The sequence below is a fragment of the Macaca mulatta genome, chromosome 13 (assembly GCF_049350105.2).
Source record: "Macaca mulatta isolate MMU2019108-1 chromosome 13, T2T-MMU8v2.0, whole genome shotgun sequence".
Taxonomy (NCBI): domain Eukaryota; kingdom Metazoa; phylum Chordata; class Mammalia; order Primates; family Cercopithecidae; genus Macaca; species Macaca mulatta.
In genome coordinates, this window is record NC_133418.1 from 39,264,398 (window position 1) to 39,275,546 (window position 11,149).

The 11,149-nt window shown below is 52.4% G+C and overlaps 1 protein-coding gene across 2 annotated transcripts in view; it reads right to left on the reverse strand.

Moving 5' to 3' along the window:
* The window catches only part of TCF7L1 (transcription factor 7 like 1), a 180,285-nt gene extending 170,289 nt beyond the window's left edge, over positions 1–9,996 (reverse strand). Inside the window, exons 1-3 of one of the 2 annotated variants that reach the window (XM_001083116.5) lie at positions 9,449–9,996; positions 9,303–9,366; positions 8,942–9,069 (exon numbers count right to left, since the gene is read on the reverse strand). In XM_001083116.5, coding sequence (XP_001083116.3) covers positions 8,942–9,069; positions 9,303–9,366; positions 9,449–9,700 — 444 coding nt within the window. In that variant the 5' untranslated portion in view covers positions 9,701–9,996. The remainder of the gene's footprint in view (positions 1–8,941; positions 9,070–9,302; positions 9,367–9,448) is intronic. The other variant, XM_028832347.2, reaches the window with a different exon arrangement.
* Positions 9,997–11,149: the final 1,153 nt, after the last annotated feature.

An 11,149-nucleotide genomic window follows, 5' to 3' on the forward strand; every position in this document is an offset into this window, starting at 1 on the left:
GGAGTGCAGTGGCGTGATCATGGCTCACTACAACCTCCATGCCCAAGCTCAAGTGATCCTCAGCCTCCCAAGAAGCTGGTGCCCACCACCATGCCCAGCTAAGCTTTTGTATATTTTGTAGTGATGGGGTTTTGCCATATTGCCCAGGCTGGTCTCGAACTCGTGAGCTCAAGCAATCTGCCCACCTTGATCACCCAAAGTGTTGGGATTATGGGCATGAGCCACCACACAGGGCACAAAGTGTATTTTGATTCTCTATCCCTCTTCAAAATCAGCCAGCTCCAGAAAATAAAAGGAGGAAAAAATTCCCAGGTGTGCCATGCCTTTCAATCAATACATGAACATTTCATTATCTAACATGTAGCTAAAAGGTTCCCAACATTTTGGGCTTTATAAGAGGATAGAGAGGAAGGGCCTGCAGTCTCCCTGCTGCCAACAAAATTCCAGGGCCCCCACTCTAGCCAACTTGCCCTTGGTTTTCCTGAGATACCAAGAAGCCATCTGGTCCTCCAATGCACACTCTCCATTTCTGCCAACTCACCTCTGCATTCCCCTAAAACCTCATCTTCAAGTCTTGGGCTCGTCTTTAAAACTGGGAGGACACCTACTATACAGCAGCGTCCATGGACGAAGGAAGAAGCCTGACTGCTTTTGAAGCTCTCAGTCTCACCTCCTCTTACTCTCATCTTCTTGCCCATTCATCTTCAAGCCTGCTCTATGGCTCCTACAAACAGGCTCCCACTCCAGCATCCCAAATATACTACTATACTTTCTCCCAAACTTGCAGCTCCTCCTTTCCCTCTTCTTTCCATAGTCAGGGTTTTGAAATGGGTTGTCTAGAGTCTTCGGGGTTCCCCGTGGTGGTACTGAGATGTGGAAAGTACACCAGGATAGAAGGAGGAGGCTGCTTGAAACTGTGGGAGTCTGGTCTGGGGTTCCAGCTGAGGGGGAGGCACTGGCCCACACCTGAGACCAGGCTGTAACTTGGCACCTTGGCTATTCTATTTGGGAAGCACTAAGCTAATGTCTCTTCTCTCTACCTTTACCACCACCACTTGTCTGGAACACTTCTCTCCGTGGGCACCAGTAACTTCCTAATAGCTGAATTCCAAAAGCTCCTCTTATTTTTTATTTTTATTTATTTCTTAGAGACAGGGTCTCACTCTGTCTGTCACCCAGGCTGGGGTACAGTGACACAATCATAGCTCACTGTAGCCTTGAACTCCTGAGCTACCACCATGCCCGGTTAATTTTTAAAATTTTGTTAGAGTTGGGGTCTTGTAATGTTGCTCAGGCTGGTCTTGAACTTCTGGCCTCAAAGTATCCTTTTGCCACAGCCTCCTGAGTAGCTGGGATTACAGGCACAAGCCACAGCATCTGGCTCAAAAGCTCCTCTTGACTCCTCGATCTTCTTGTCCCCTCTCTCTCTGTGGCATCTAGCACCAAGGACACTCCCTTTCTTTCTCCTTTCTTCTTTCCTTCCTCCCTCCTTCCCTCCCTCCCTTCTCTTTCTCTCTCTCTCTCTCTCTCTCTCTCTCTCTCTCTCTCTCTCTCTCTCTCACTCTTATTGCCCAGGCTGGATTCTTTCTTCCTTTCGGATGGAGTTTCATGCTTATTGCCCAGGCTGGAGTGCAATGGCGCAATCTCGGCTCCCTGCAACCTCTGCCTCCCAGGTTAAAGCAATTCTCCTGCCTCAGCCTCCCAAGTAGCTGGGATACAGGCACCGCCTCCTGGATTCAAGTGATTCTCCTGCCTCAGCCTCCTGAGTATCTGGGATTACAGGTACCTGCCACCACGCCCAGCTAATTCCTGTATTTTTAGTAGAGACAGGGTTTTACCATGTTGGCCAGGCTGGTCTCAAACTCCTGACCTCAGGTGATTCACCCGCCTTGACCTCTCAAAGTGCTGGGATTACAGGTATGAGCCACCGCACCTGGCCTCCCCCTTTCTTTCATGTTTCATGCAACATTATGGAAGCCGGAGGGAAAAGAAAGGGGGAGGGGAGTTCCTAAGCGTTCCTCCTACCTTACCCAGTGCTCCCTTCCATCCTCCTTCAATGACTTCTGTCCTTGCTCTAAGCATCCCTTCCCCTTCTTCTCTAGCTCTCTTACATCACCCAGTTTCAATCATCCCCTCAACATCCCCTCACACCTAACGTGTCTGCAATGAAACCAAGGGGTTCCTTCCAACGAGAGCCTCTCATAGACTGTGTGGGCTCTGTTATTGCCAAAATATTCAGTAAGCGGCCGGGCGCGGTGGCTCAAGCCTGTAATCCCAGCACTTTGGGAGGCCGAGACGGGCGGATCACGAGGTCAGGAGATCGAGACCATCCTGGCTAACACGGTGAAACACTGTCTCTACTAAAAAATACAAAAAACTAGCCGGGCGCGGTGGCGGGCGCCTGTAGTCCCAACTACTCGGGAGGCTGAGGCAGGAGAATGGCGTGAACCCGGGAGGCGGAGCGTGCAGTGAGCTGAGATCCGGCCACTGCATCCCAGCCTGGGCGGCAGAGCGAGACTCCGTCTCAAAAAAAAAAAAAAATATTCAGTAAGCATCTGTCCACCACTGGGGAGGCAGAGACTGGGGAGGCCTCCCCACCTGCAGAAGTCAGTCCCCAGGTGCCCGAGCCTGCACACCAGGAATTAATTGTGACATCAGCCACTTTCTGGATCTGGTACCTCCCCTCCCCACAGAGGTGCAGAAAAGAAGCCCCCTTCCTCGCATCCCACCTTTCCTTTCCACTCTGCTACTCTGAAGCCCTTTTCACCTCACTCCTGGCTCCTGTGAGTCTAATTGCTCTATCCCCTTCCAGGTCCTCCTCCTCCAATCCACCATTATCTTTCTAGCCACATGTACGAGTCATGCCACTTCCCAGCCTAAGTTTTGATGGTTCTCTGCTGCCTCTTGAATAAGATCAGATTCCTTCCCTGGCATTCTAGGTTCCTTAGCCCATGTCCTGGCCCCTTATCCTTCCAGGCAAATGGAACTGAAATAAGCTGCATTATCCCAAATTGCCCTGAACTTTTCCTTCCTCCATGTCTTTGCTCTCCTGGTGCTGGCTCCCACCGTGAGAGTGAAGGAGGAATTCCACTTTTTCACTCTAAATGCCTCCTCTTACTATTTACATTCTTCTAAATTAACAAGAATTACCTGGATTAAAGAATGACTGAGTTTTAAGGACTAGTTTAAACCTACTTCTTCGACCTGCCTTCCTGGATCACCCAGGAAGCAATTTTTCTCAATTTCTATTATGAAAATGCTCCTCCAGGCTTTACTGCCTCTTAACTTCTTATTACAGTGCTACTATGACTTCTTTCCTACTTAATTTTTAAATCCTTTAGGGCAAAGTCTGGGTCTTATCTTGTTTCCCATGGTCCCTTAGCCATCGCCCATAATAGGTATCCAACAGACTTTAGTTGAACAAGTTGAGGAGTTAGGAATTCATTTTAAGAGTGCAAATTTAAGAGTGCAAATCTATGCCGGGTGCGGTGGCTCACGCTTGTAATCCCAGCACTTTGGGAGGCCGAGGCGGGTGGATCAGGAGATGGAGACCATCCTGGCTAACACAGTGAAACCCTGTCTCTACTAAGAAACAAAAAATTAGCCAGGCATGGTGGCGGGCGCCTGTAGTCCCAGCTACTCAGATGGCTGAGGTAGGAGAACGGTGTGAACCTGGGAGGCGGAGCTTGCAGTGAGCCAAGATCACGCCTCTGCACTCCAGCCTGGGCGACAAAGCAAGACTCCATCTCAAAAAAAAAAAAAAAAAAAAAGGGGGTGCAAATCTAAATTTCCCTAGATTGGCAAGTAAAAGGTATCTCTAAATTAGAATGTAAGTAGGGCCTTCCTATTATAGAAGATTTAAAAGATTTTCCAGTGAGTTAATCATTTACATTCTTTATTTCCCAATTATTTTAGTAACACTGCACATCACTGTAAAGGCTAGAATATGCTGTTAGATTCACTGATTGTGTGTGTGTGTGTGTGTGTGTTGCCTCCCTTTTCTTCAAGAATCCCTAAAAGTGTGATCAGTGAAGAATGTAACCAAACTATAACTTTCCAAACTTATAACAAATCAAGTCAGCTATTCCCTGCCCAATCCACCCAACCAAAGAAAAAAGATTGACAGGTTCCCAGTCCTTCCCTACAGAGTTTGTCACCAATATCACCTCAGCAATCCAAGGACAAAAACTTCAGCAACACAGGCCCTCTCAAAAGCTTGTTCCATGTGAAAAGCCCTCATTAAACTCTGAGTTATATTTAGAAAAAAAAAAATGAAACAGAAGTTATATTTAGATGAAATGGCTCAAAAGAATTTTACCAAAAGCAGCATGTTTATACTGATCTTCCAAAAGAAAAGATTTCCTTAGCTTTTACATACAACTCCTAAAAACAGACAACCTCTTCATACGTATACACAGATTTCTGCTTGGGTTCCTCTGGGTCTGGAAGAACAGGAGCTCCCAGGATATAAGAAACACTGCCCAAGGGAAGCAGTGGGATATAAAGGACTTAAAAATGAGCACGCGTTTGAGGACCAGGATAATTTCATACAAAAACCTGACTTGAGATGGTCTGAGAAATAATGAAGCAAAGCCTTTTGTGGGCTTGTGCTGCACAAAAAGGTTCTGAAGCCGGGCGCGGTGGCTCAAGCCTGTAATCCCAGCACTTAGGGAGGCCGAGTCGGGCAGATCACGAGGTCAGGAGATCGAGACCATCCTGGCTAACACAGTGAAACCCCGTCTCTACTAAAAAATACAAAAAAAAAAAACCTAGCCGGGCAAGGTGGCGGGTGCCTGTAGTTCCAGCTACTTAGGAGACTGTGGTAGGAGAATGGCATAAACCTGGGAGGCGGAGCTTGCAGTGAGCTGAGATCCAGCCACTGCACTCCAGCCTGGGTGACAGAGCGAGACACCGTCTCAAAAAAAAAAAAAAAAAAAAAAGGAAAGGTTCTGAAATTTATAAGATGGACACAAAAACCACAGACTTCCTGAGCAATACTACTTAGAAGTGTTTCTTTCCAAAATGTCATCAGCACTCACTTCATGGTCACAGTCAAACTACTTTCTATCACGTTGTAGCTGGCTTGCTGAACCACATTCAACATTTTCTTTTTGGCTCTTTTTTGTCTTAAACTATTTTTGGCATTCACTTTCTAATGTGTTGACTTACATTTTCTTTCTTTCTTTTTTTTTTTTTTTTTTTTTGAGGCAGAGTCTCACTCTGTTGCCCAGGCTGGAGTGAAGTAGCATGATCTCAGTTCACTGCAACCTCTGCCTCCTGGGTTCAAGCGATTCTCATGCCTCAGTCTCTGATGTAGCTGGAATTACAGGCGCCCGCCACCAAGCTTGGCTAATTTTTTTTTTTTTTTTTTTTTTGAGACGGAGTCTCGCTTTGTCACCCAGGCTGGAGTGCAGTGGCCGGATCTCAGCTCACTGCAAGCTCCGCCTCCCGGGTTCACGCCATTCTCCTGCCTCAGCCTCCCGAGTAGCTGGGACTACAGGCGCCTGCCACCTCGCCCGGCTAAGTTTTTTTTGTATTTTTAGTAGAGACGGGGTTTCACTGTGTTAGCCAGGATGGTCTCGATCTCCTGACCTTGTGATCCGCCCGTCTCGGCCTCCCAAAGTGCTGGGATTACAGGCTTGAGCCACAAGGTTGGCTAATTTTCATATTTTTAGTACAGATGGGGTTTCACCATGTTGGCCAGGCTGGTCTCGAACTCCTGACCTCAGGTGATCTGCCCGCCTTGGCCTCCCAAAATGCTGGGATCACAGGTGTGAGCCACCGCACCTAGCCAACTTACATTTTCCTAACAAAGTTCTAAGCAACAGCCCCAAAGTGGTTTAGTAAACCGTGAAGCCTTTTCAGAAATGAATGTGTAATTTCAATGTGATTATTTGAAAAATGGTTTGTGGCAGTTATTCCTCTCTTCACAGGGTCCCTGGGCCTCCAGACAAGAAGCAATTGCAGCTCACAGAGACTTGGCCCACATCCCATGCTGAGGGGACCTCTTCTCTAAAGAGCCTCAGGAAAAGGCTACTTCCTAGCATCCCAGCCAAACCAGAGTGGAGGGCAAGGGTGATGGCTCATGGGGAGAGATGGCCAGACTGTAGGATGGGCCAGCCCCAGTGGTCTCAGCAGGATTATGCCAGTGAGTAAGGCTGTTGAAGCCTCCTGCCTGCTATTCCTAGGGTTCATTAACACCCTGAAAATACTCCAGCCAATTCCCACTTATGCATCTGGCTTGGTATTTCCAGAGGAAGTGTTAGAGCAGCAGATAACTGGGGTCACCTAATTTTATACTACTTCTTGGCCTTAGAGCAGCAAAGCCTAACGTGGTGCAATTTAGAGGCCAAACAATAAAAAAGACCTAAGATGTCAGAGAGATCGGATCATGTATCCTGGGCACTTTCCTCCCTTCTCACTCCCCACCCATATCTATCCACATTCATTTTACCAGGCTGGGAAACCAACAGAAGGCCACTTTGTCTGTACCTACCATTTGCCTACAGTGACAATTACCTTAATTATATTAATAGAATCATCCAGAGGAAAACCATTATCTCCACCCTATAGTCCAGACAACCAAGTGCTTAAATATTTCCTCATTTGCTTTACTTATTGGCAGCAAAAGAACAGGGTCAAATTAGGTTTAACTGTGCTGACCTAATGGCAGGACACTTCCCCAGTTTATCAGTGAACTAACACAGCGAAAGGCACACAGAGACACAGAAACACTGGGAAATGAACTAACTTCTGTAAGGGCAAGTCACCAGGAAGACAAGACGTAGGTATGGGAGTGGGATGGGACATACTAAGTCCCCAAGAAAGTACAAGTCCTAGGAGGCTTGAAAGGAGGATGGTGTCTGGGCCAGGGCAGGGAACAGCTGCAGAGATGAACAAGGACAGTCAGAGAGGCACGCAGAGACGAAAGGTCGGCTGCCTCAGGAGGGCTCCAAAATCCCACACAGGCCTGGATTTAGTAATCAGGAATCTCCAGGATCAGCAAGAATCAGCCTTTGGAAGTTCTTAGGCATAAGAACACATAATATGATAGAAGGAAGGAAGGAGGGGACACTAACAAAAATCTGTTTCACTTGGGCTCTTAGGGAGAGGAGACAGAAGAGCCTGGATGAATCAAAATGCCCTAAAGAGAAATGGGTGCATGGAGAAATAGCCTTGAGGGAGCCATAGTCGTATTTGATGGTGAAATAGTCATTTCTGGTGACTTCAACTGCACCAGGACTTGGCTGAGGGCTGATGCACAGATGCTAGTGCCTCCCAGACCTCTTTCTCTAGATACCCTAATGGTAAATGGAAACATGGGACTTTAGAGGCATTAACTCTCCCCCATACGCAAAGTTACAAGAATCCCACCAAAACTTACAGAACTAAGCTACATGTGTGGGCACTGGTGGGAATCATTGAAAACCTAAAGAAGACTACAGTAGGTTGTGGATCCCCCGCCTTTGATTGGCACGCACCTCTTTTAACACTAATGAGAAAAAGCAACAGCCAGACTCACATTCAGTTTTCACTGCAAAAGTGACACTTACATTCAGGACTTCCTGGGGTGCTCCAGGCCAGCAGGGCCAAAGCAGCAAGGCCTCCCTACCTCTCGGGGCAAAACTGTGAGGTCTGTGTGGTCCCACTCCCCATTCCCCTCTCCCTCAGTCAGAGTCTCTCCCACCGCCCCCGTTAACCCCCCTCCAACCCATCTGGTAATGGTAGCGCCCCTGCTGAACCAAATGTGGAGGCCTTGGCTCTCCACCGACCGCTGTACAGTGACAGCAGGAATGGCCATTCGGCACCTAGCCTTTCTCCAGCACACTTTAATTATCATCGTTACCTCAGGGCAGCCTTAGCATAAAGTGGGTTGCTGGGACCCTGCTCCTAAGAGGCCAACATTGCCTGCCCCCTTACCCACAGTCGACAACGAAGTGGCGGGCACTGGGTAGCTAGGCGGGAAGCAAAGAACTACGATGCACATCGCGCCCAAGCAGCAGCACGAGGGGGCCTGGCACACAGTAGACAGGCGTTCACCCAAGATCTGTCATCAGACCCAGTACATGGGCAGGGAGCCTAGGGGTGGAGTGGCGGCTTGGGGGACACAAAGGCCTCGCCAGCCCCCAGCTGCGCCCCGCGCAACGCGGGGGGCGGGAGTTTAGAGCCAGAGAGAGGGGGCGAAGGAATCCGCCCTCATTTGCACGTCGTCTGGGGCCCGGTCAATTTGCTTAATCACCGCTCTAAATGCCAGCGCGCAGCACACAATACGCGCCCATTAACAGGTTTAAAGTGTCGCAGCGCTCGCTTTAAATGAGAAAAGCAGGCGACAAAAGGGGGAAAAAGCCAAGTTCCTCAACTTGAAGAATGCCTCGGGTCGCCTCGAAATCATCTACGCGAGTATAAAATTCAGAACTAGTTCCGCAGATAAGCTGAGGCCCTGGTGCGAGGGTTGGGAGTGGGAACGGGGGCTGTGAATAACCCGCCACGAAAACTGGGTTTCTTAGGAACCAGCTTGCAGCAGCCCAGTGAACCCGCAGTCGGAGGACAACGTCGCCAACCCAGCTCCCCAGGCCCCTTGCCCCACTGCCAGAGAAAGCTGACCGATTTCCAAGAAGGAAAGCGAGACCCCCCCAAAGCGGGCACAAATCCAAGTTTCCTTCGGTGCAGGCGAAGAATTCTGGAGACCGAGGAAGATCCCAGAGGTGGACTCCAAAACCTCAACCCGCAAGAGGGGAGAAGTTAAAGGAACTTTACTTTCATCCAGGCACTGGCCAGCGCAGCCTCGCGCTGGGCCGCCAGAGAGTAGTTCAACTCCGCAAACAAGTTCTGCTTGGGATCGGCGCAGGAGGCCCCATCCCCCACTCCATGGCCCAGCCCGGGGGCGCATCCTGCGGGCCGCGGCCTCCCACCCTCCCGGGCGCGCTAGACGCGCACTCACGGTGCGCGCTCCTCCGGGAGACAGGGGTCCGTTGGAGAGGTACGGGCTGCTCAGGTCCGGGATCATCAGGAAGGGGTACCCAGGGTATGGGGGTCCTTTAAAGAACGCGCTGTCCTGGGGCCTTCTCACTGCGAACAAGACCAAGGTTGAGGTGAGGCCCGGGCCCCCGGGACAGCGCCGCGGCAGGGGGCTCGGGGCGGGAGCCGGGGACCCGAGCGCCCCCAACGCGCGCCCCACGGGGGCTGCCGAGGCGGAGGGCAAGAGTGCGTACACCCGAGCAAGGGGGACCGTGGGCCGCCTGGGCTGAGCAGCGGAGCGCAGCGGGGATCGAGAGTGGGGGGCTGTCCCGGCGGGCACGTACCATCGGCGAAATAGTCCCGCGGCTTCTGGAAAGTGTCCCGGGCGGGCTGCGGGCGCCTCTCAGCCTGCGGAGGAGACACAAAGGCGAGAGCGGGTGAGCGGACGCAGGGCCGGGATCCCCCGGGGCCGGCCGCGGAGCCTCCTTACCTCCGAGTCCGAGCTGCTGCTCTGGTTCTCCGACTCGTTGACCAGGGACGACTTGACCTCGTCTAGGTCCCGCTGCGCCGAGGCGCTGTCGCTGCTCGGCTCCTGCTCCTCGCTCCCCTCGTCCTGGAAGGGGATCAGCTCGTCGTTCGCCCCGAGGTCGTCCCCTCCGCCTGCTGCCCCGGCGCTGGAGCCACTGCCTCCCCCGCTGCCGCCGCCGCCGCCCCCGCCGCCCCCGCCGCCGAGCTGGGGCATGGTGGGGCCGCGGGCCGGGGCCGCAGCTCTCGGAGCCCCTAGCCGCCCGCGCCCTGCCCGGCCCGGCCCGGCGCCCCTCCCGCCCGCTCGCCGGCCCGCTGCGCTCGCCGCCGCAACAAAGTTTGACAGGGCGTGGCCCCGCGGGAAGCGGGCCTGGCGCGGCCCGGCCGGGGCACAGGCGGCTCGGCTCGGGCCCCTCCAGCAGCGCCGAGCCTAGGGCTCCCCAACTCGCCGCCGCCGCCGCCGCCTGCTCCGCCGGGGCGTCCCAGCCCCTGGCCCGCCGGGGAGGGGCGAGCGGGGAGGGAGGGAGGGACCGCGGGGCTGGGCAGGGGGGCCGGAGGGAGGAGCCCCGGCTGCAAGCTGACACCCGCGCGCCTCGCGGAACCCGGAGAGCTGCGGCGCGCGCGCACACACACACACGCACTCACACTCACGTTCACACTCGCACCTTCCGGGGGCTGCGTGTCCCTGCAGCGTGCACCGCCCCCAACCCCAAACTCGCCCGGACCTCCTTCCTGCGCCCCACCCTGCACCCTCGGCGGCCCTCCCCACGGCCTCCCTCGAGTCCTGGAAGTCTTGCCCCCACCCCTCCGCATCCCCTAACTTTCTCCCAAAGAACCCCCAGAACTCCGCGCAGGTTCACACCCCCTCCCACCGTATGGCGCTGGCGGACAGGCGGCACTGCCCCCTGCGGGAAAGCCTCAGACGCACAGACTGGCCGCAGGGCCCTCCCCCTGCCTGGAGTCCCTCCGAGCGCGCGCGAGCTCGATGCACAGACCAGGAGACTGGGGACATTTATGGGACCCCGCAAAATGCCCGGCGGCTTTCCGCGCCTCTTTACTGTGGGGTTCCAACGCGACCCCCAGCCCAGGTTTTCGACCTTGTCCAGGTATACAGATTCCCACGCTGAAATTTTGAAAATCACCTTTTCTTCATTGTTTTGGGGCTAGGTCCTAAATCGAAAAATCGCGATCTTGGGTTCGAAAAGAATTTGGATTTGTTTCATTACGAGAGAAAATTGCCTGTCCAGTGATCTCCGAAGCCATTCACAAAGCTGCGTGAGTAGCCAATGAACACGAGAAAAATGCTCAACCAGCCTCATGCCTAAGTAATGCCTGTGGTGCGAGTACCACGGCCAGTGCCTGTAGTTCCCTCTACTCACGAGGCCGAGGCAGGAGGATCTCTGGAACCCGGGAGTTTGAGACCAGCCTGGGCAACATAGTGAGACATCGTCTCCAAAAAAAAAATTTTTTTTCTTTTAGTAAAGAAATGCCTGTTTCAATGACATTAAGGTGTCATTTCTCTCCAACCTGTGCGGGAAAGTTTGAGGAAAATGAATAGTATCTTGTGTTATCCACCGTGGGGAACTATTAGAGCATAAACTTTGAAAACAGTTTGGAAGACAGTATGGAACTATGTAAAACTATTTTCAGCACAACTGGCAGAAGA